Source organism: Muscardinus avellanarius (assembly GCF_963383645.1).
Source record: "Muscardinus avellanarius genome assembly, chromosome: 1".
Classification (NCBI taxonomy): domain Eukaryota; kingdom Metazoa; phylum Chordata; class Mammalia; order Rodentia; family Gliridae; genus Muscardinus; species Muscardinus avellanarius.
In genome coordinates, this window is record NC_137786.1 from 217,935,168 (window position 1) to 217,941,864 (window position 6,697).

At 53.8% G+C, this 6,697-nt stretch overlaps 1 protein-coding gene across 1 annotated transcript; it reads right to left on the reverse strand.

Moving 5' to 3' along the window:
- Nucleotides 1–834: 834 nt before the first annotated feature.
- On the reverse strand, nt 835–1,265 carry LOC308270233 (large ribosomal subunit protein eL34-like; the record flags this gene model as incomplete). The annotated part of the gene is made up of 1 exon (XM_080706029.1): nt 835–1,265. The coding sequence occupies one exon, from the start codon at nt 1,263–1,265 to the stop codon at nt 912–914; it is 354 nt and encodes a 117-aa protein (XP_080562155.1). The 3' UTR covers nt 835–911.
- Between the last annotated feature and the right edge of the window lie 5,432 nt (nt 1,266–6,697).

The following is a 6,697-nucleotide window of genomic DNA, read 5'->3' on the forward strand; positions in this document are numbered from 1 at the left end:
ACAGGCTCTGTGCTCAGCCAGACATGTGGTTCCTGTGCCACTGCCCGTCAGTACAGCTGGGTTTAGTGAGGACGCTTGTCCAGTGGAGGAGAGAGTGAAGATGGTGTAGAAATGAACTGTGGCAGATGAACTCCACCTCCCAGGAGGCCCCTGAAGAGATGTGCAGGCTTGTAAAATGCCCTGGGGCATCCTAGCCTGGTGGGCGTGGCTGCCTCTAAAGTCCACCCAGCTGTTCATTCGTCAGTCACTCATTGCTTCATGATACACTCAGGCACGAATGCTGTCCCACGGCCCTAAGAAATGGCAGGACTTGGGCACTTGTGTTCTTCCAAGGTCTACACACCAGGGCGGGAGGGACCTGGCTGCACAGGCACTGTGAGCTGCGAAGGACCTTGAGCAGGAGAGTGGCATGGTCCAGACTCCCGCCTGCAGACCTGCCTCCCTGCCCGGGGGGAGCTGGAATGGAGGGGCTGCAGAGAGACCACGTGGAGTGTGCGCCTGGGGGCCAGGGGAGGCAGGAAAGAGGCTTGGGTGGGGAAGCAGGGTCTGTGGAGGTGGCAGGTGTGGGGGGGGTAATGCAAGAGAGATGTTTTCAGGTAGATGGTACTGAGCTGCAGAGGGAGGGGAAGAGGGTGGAACCCCAATTTCCATAAGTTGGGGGGAGACTGTATGATTGGAAGTATTTCTGGAGGAAACCTTCCTAGGGAAATGGTAACAATAATAGTGCCATAGCTAGTACCAAGGCCTCGCTCTGCCAGGCACAAGGCTAATTGCTTTTTCTGTTTTATTTATTTTATGGAACTGGGAATAAACCCTGGGAGATTCTACCCCTGAGCAATGCCCCCAGCTCTTTTTATTTTTTATTTATTTTTATTTATTTATTTATTTATTTTTACTCAAAGAAGATTCATTTATTTAGCTTTATGACTCTGTACTTGTGTCTTCAACACTTTCACAACAATTTTCTGCTCCTCAGTAAGGAAAGCACGCTTGATCCTATCGCAGACACATTTAGCACACATGGAACCACCACAGGCCCTGCTGACATGCTTTTTTGTCTTAGACAATCTCATAAGAACCTTAGGTCTCACAGCACGAACCCTGCGCAGTCGGCCTGGGCACATGCCACATGCAGATTTTGGTGCCTTCCCAACCTTCTTGTTATAAAGGTAAACAATCCTGTTGCCAGGGGTTCGGGACTGCCTAGTTTTGTTAGAGGCTGTATTGTAGGAAAGCCTACGATGATATGTCAAACACTGGACCATTTTTGGTCTAACGCTGTCCCCGAAAGAGCTTTATTTTTTATTTTGAAACAGGTTCTCACTAAGTTCCCAAGGCTGGCCTCAAACCTGCAACCCTCCTGTCTCAGCTTTCCAGGTACTGGGATTGCATGGGTGCACAACCCTACCTGACTGCTTTCTGCATTTTATAGCACTGAATGCAAAAATCTTCAAGATCGTTGCTGTCATCTCCATTTTACACATGGGGAAACTGAGGTCCACTACTTTGACATAGATCACCCAGCTGGCCACTGACGAGGGCCGGGATTGGACTCTGGGCAGCTGCCCACGGAGCTTCTTCTCCATCCACGGCCTGCAGGAGGCGGCCTTTGTTCTGTGCTCTTCCCGGCTGAAGGGCCAGAGGAGAGGACCACGGCCAGAGTTTGCCTTAAAACCCACATGAGAGCAAAAGCAGCCCCTTGGGGGGATGCTTCAGCCTGGCTGGGCTCCCCACCTGTCCAGTGGGGACCTCAGCCAAGAAGACCCACAACAGGGCAGAGGAAGGAGAAAGGAAAGAAAGGAAGGAAGAAAAATCGTTGCCCATTATACCTGTCCTTTGGCAAGGCCGGGTAATTAGCAAACCCTCGGCAATAAAATATTTCGTTTCGGTGTAATTGCAAAGTAATTATGTGGTATGGGTTGTGTATTAATCGTGTTGATTAATTACACTCAGGTAGTAATTAAACATCTGCTTCATAATCATGTGTAGCCTGAAGCCTGACATAAACACACACACATATGCATGCACGCACACACGCGTGCACTCCCCAGCAGAGCGCCTTGGTCTCTGTGCTCGTGTGTGTGTGTGTGTGCGTGTGCGTGTGTGTGTGTGTGTGTGTGTGTGTGTGTGTGTGTTTAACAGAGTCCAGCTGAGTTAAAGACCCCTACCCCCTCAACAGTGAGGCCTTTTTGCCTCTAGCCTCACTCAGGAGGACTGACCTGGGCCCAGCACAAGTACACAGCCGCCTCAGGACAAGACAGGAGGCTCTGGGCTCTTTCCTTTCTGGTGGCTCTTCCTGGGAAGGTTAAAGATAGTTCTAGTTATCGGATGCTGCCCCAGGTGCAGGAGCCTTGGGTCTAGCCTGGATCCTACCCTTGCTGTGTGATCCTAGGACAGATACTCCCTTTCTCTGGTTCTCAGGATCCTGGTCTGTAAAAACAAAAAAAAAAAAAAAAAAAAAAAAAAAAAAACTGAGCACAGAGGCCTCCAAGGGCCTCTCCAGTTCTGCTGTGCTTGGATTCTAATTTGGTTTGTACTAATTAGGAATCGGAGACAATTTAAATTCAATACATACAATCCTCAGTGAGTAAACAATTGGAAATAATTCCTTCCTTTATGACTTCCCGAAGACTCATGAGCACTGGGAGCCACACTCAAATCAATAGATTTTATTTTTCAGGCAGAGAAATTACAGGTTCTCTGAGCTGCTGGGCATCGCAATTCATTCCTGTGTTTTAAATTTTTATGCTTATGTTTATGGACTGCCATTAGGTAATATGGATTCATCCTGAAGGCTGATTTTTTTCATTAACTTAACTCATGTTACTTATTAGTTCACATTTATAGCTCGGGTTTAATAGGCACACGGTGCAAAAGTCATAAAACAGTCTTTTTCTTTAACAATATTTTAAAATCAAGACTCTTCTCTGAGTCATCCCAGGCTCGTTTGCTCATAACTGGCTTCTCCTGTGGCTCCGCCAGGCGCATCCGGCCAGTCGTTGGACTTTGAACCTCAGGCCCTCAGTGACTGGGGAGGGCCTGGCGGGTTCATAAAAGCAATAGCGGGTTTTACAAACCAAGCAGCCCGCTCACCTGCTGTGTGCAGCCTGCTTCTCACACCCAGCCTGCCTGCCTCCCACACCACCAGGAGGTGGCTTTATTTTTCCCACTTTGCAGGGGAGGAAACTGAGGCCCGGGGAAGTTAAACGGCTGGCCTGCGGCCCCACCCCTGGGCTCCTGGGGCTCAGTCGCAGAACTGGAATATAAACCCAACATGTCTAAGTTCATGTCTCCTCCCCGCCTACTTCTGCCCCCTCTGCCTTCAGCTTGCCAGATTCAGCCCCCTGCACCCCATCTTCCATCCCTTCACCTCACCTAACCCCAGGCCCCGCCCACCTTCCTTCTCACGTCATCATCTCTGCTTCCACTTGCTGAGCTCCCGGCTGCTTTCAGTCTACCTGAAGTCTACTTCTGCTCTATGACTTTCAGTGGCTCCCCATTGCCTGTGGATAACGTTCATTACCCTCAGCCTGGCATTCAAGGACCGTAACCACCAGCCCTTGCCTTCTCTTCCTGGTTCTGCCCACACTGCCCGACAGGCACGCCTGGCTCATAGTCTTGCGTGCTCATCCCATACTTGGGTGCCTTTGCTCACCCTGTTCTCTCTGCCTGCCGGCCTCCTCTCCTCTCCATGCATTCAAACCCGGGCCTTCCCCCAGCAGCCTTCCCTGGGGCGCCTCTCCTTGGATCTCCCAGAGCTGGGATGAGCCCCTCCCTGCACCTTGAACTGCAAAGATGTGGGCACTGTCTTCTCCTTCCTGTGACTCTGAGCCTCTTTGAGAACCTAATCTATGCCTCACTCATCCCTGGGGCCTCTAGAGCCCTGGTACACAGCAGGTGCTCAATTAATGCTTTCCCAGTGAGTGAATGCTCATGTTCCTCAGGGGCTCCATGAACTCATGTCCAGCCCAGTGCAGACTTCCAGAGAGATTGCCTAGGCTCTACTTTCGGCAGCTCTGCCTCCCTCCCCATGCGACCCTCTGCCTTCTGGGCTTGCCACTTTCTTTGTGCTCAGCCGCCCCAACATAAAACCACCTCCTCGGTCCTCCCACCTGCCCTGGGCCCCGCTTCCTCGGCTCTCTGCTACAGGAATCGCCTTCTGGTTTTTGCTAAATTGATTCCAACAATGACATAAAAGAGTGAATCAGAACAAAGAAAAGCAGACACATCATGGCTGCGCACCACTTTATTCTGAGCTGGAAAATTCTCTGTTTCATAGATGGGGAAACTGAGGCTCAGAGGAGGGGAAAGAGGGACTTAGCAAAGATGTCAGCTGGATTCTCAGTCCTGGGCACTGTCAACTCTTTCTGGGCTATCTTGGCCACTGGAATTAGAACCACAGCCCTCTCCTGTGAGCCCACACTTTATAGTTTGCATCCACTCCCTGTCTGGGCCATCGCAGCAGCTGAGATTCCCCCGAGGCTCAGAGAGGTGGACCACCGGCCACAACTGCACAGCCAGCAGCTGGCAAGGGTGAAGGTGAGGATGCAGGGCTGGTAGCCTCAGCTGTGTCCTCGACACCCTGGCTGGTGCTCACTGGCTTCTCATGCAGTGGCAGCAGCCCCAGACACAGGCCAGGCACGAGCTGTGTGGTTTCTTCATGCTGGGCAGACAGCTGAGGGACAGCGCGGAGGATGAGCCGAGGACAGCCAGGCCCTGCCACTCCCCAGCCCCATCCACACCTGGCCATGTCCTCCCCAGTGGACACGTTTGGCCCTTGGCTCAGGAAGGAGCATCACTTGACAACACCACGAGAATTGACAGCTGCACACGTTCACACACCGAGGCCCCAGCACAGGCGCGGCGTGCCTGCCCTCATGGGATGTGTGTACTTTGTGCACGCGTTTGTGGCACACAGACTCCTGGGTTTCCCCAGTTCACGTTTTGTTTTAGACAGTCTTCAAGGCTGCATCCCCCAGTACCAAGATCCTCTGTTCTAAAATCAGATATGGGTTCAAATCCCATCCCTCTCGCATCCACTGAGTCAACCTCTGTGCGCCTCAATCTCTTGTCAATAAAATGGGCCTGATGCACCACTAGGAGATGTGTGAGGCACCGGTCATAGGATGCCCCACCCTGTTCCCTCTAGGTCCCCACAGCTTGCCCAGGCTGGAGGTCCTGGATATGGATGTGTCCCTGCACATGGGTGTGTCCCTTCCCATCCACTGCACCCGCTCTCACCTGCGTCCAAGCACACAGTCCTCCTCCAGGAGCCCAGCCTCCCTGTGGAAGTGAAACGAAGCCTGGTACAGGGGAGACTCTCGAGCCTTCTCTGTGAGTTATTGAGCCATGGGCTTTAGGCTGACTCTGAGACCAGGGTCTAGCAGTGGCTGACACCTCCTTTCAAGGATGGGGAGACCCAGGCCCAGTGCAGGCCAGGGTGAGCCCGGGGGCTGGGAGCAAGTCATCTGGGCACTGGGCCTGGAACCAGGGATGCCTACTCATGGGGGGGGGGGCACTGCCGCCTCCCTTTGAGCGGAAGACCCCCTCCACGGCTCTATTAATCAGGGGTCTATGCTTCTCTCAGATGGTTTGAGGGAATATAGGCTGAGGGAGGAAAGAGAATCTGGGGGACCCCAGATGACCCTGTTCACCAAATGTGTATTGGGGGACACAGAGAAGGGAGATGCTGAGGGGGGCCCTGAGGGGCTGAGACATGAGGGCGGGGCTGGTGTGGCCGCAGCGGGGATGGTGACAGTGCTGAGCAGCGCGTCCTGCTGCCAAAGCCAGCTCCGTGTCCCCTCATGCCCGCAGCTGTTACTGTAGCTCCTCACCATACCCCCGGGAGAGCTGAGATGCCCCTCAGGAACAAGCCCGGCCCTCCCCGGTTCTCCTGCGCAGCTGCCGTCTGGCGTGTGGCATTCGCTCACCAGCTTGCAGAGCGCTAATGGCATTTGCATTTCGCTGGTGCAGTATGGGCAATAGTGGGGGCTGGGTGGGGCGTCCCGTAGGCAGGAGGGGGCGCAGCCTGGAGTGAGGGCCAGGCATGCCGGGGAGAGGGTATGAGGAGCAGGCCGAAGGATCCAGAGACACCCTTTGTCAAAAGACGCCTCTGACATGAGGCAGCTCTGGATCCAGTGCCCCCCATGCGCACTCCCTCCCCTTGTCCCTCCTCTCGTCACCTCCCTGACGCTTACAGAGCAATTTCTACGAGCCAAGTGCGCACCTGTGGCCCTCCTAGACTTATTAAAGCCATTTTGGCTCCCAGACGTCTCTGGAAAGAGAGAGAGGCTGTGATTAGCTCTCTTTGCAAATGAGGAGGCCAATGCTCTGTGACGTGATGTTCACGGTCCTGCTTCTGGAGAGGCTGCCCAGCCCGTGTCCAGGCCACTTGCCCCCAAAGCCCACACTCCTGCTGGTTACGGGCACTGCTTTTCACACCTTGCCTGAGCCTGAAAACAACCAGGAAGCAGGTCTCTGGTGCAGCCCACGATGGGGCAGAGGTAGTATACATCCACCCGGTGGCACGCAGCGGGCTCCCGAGTGTGCCTGGGCTGCTCCAGGAATGCCAAGCCTGACAACTCCAAAGGGGGCCCCGCCCTGAAGGAGCGGGCTTTGCTCTATCACCCTTGTGCCCTGTGACTTTGGGCAAGTCAGTGTCCCTCACTGGGTGTCAGTCCCCTCATTGATGAAGAGG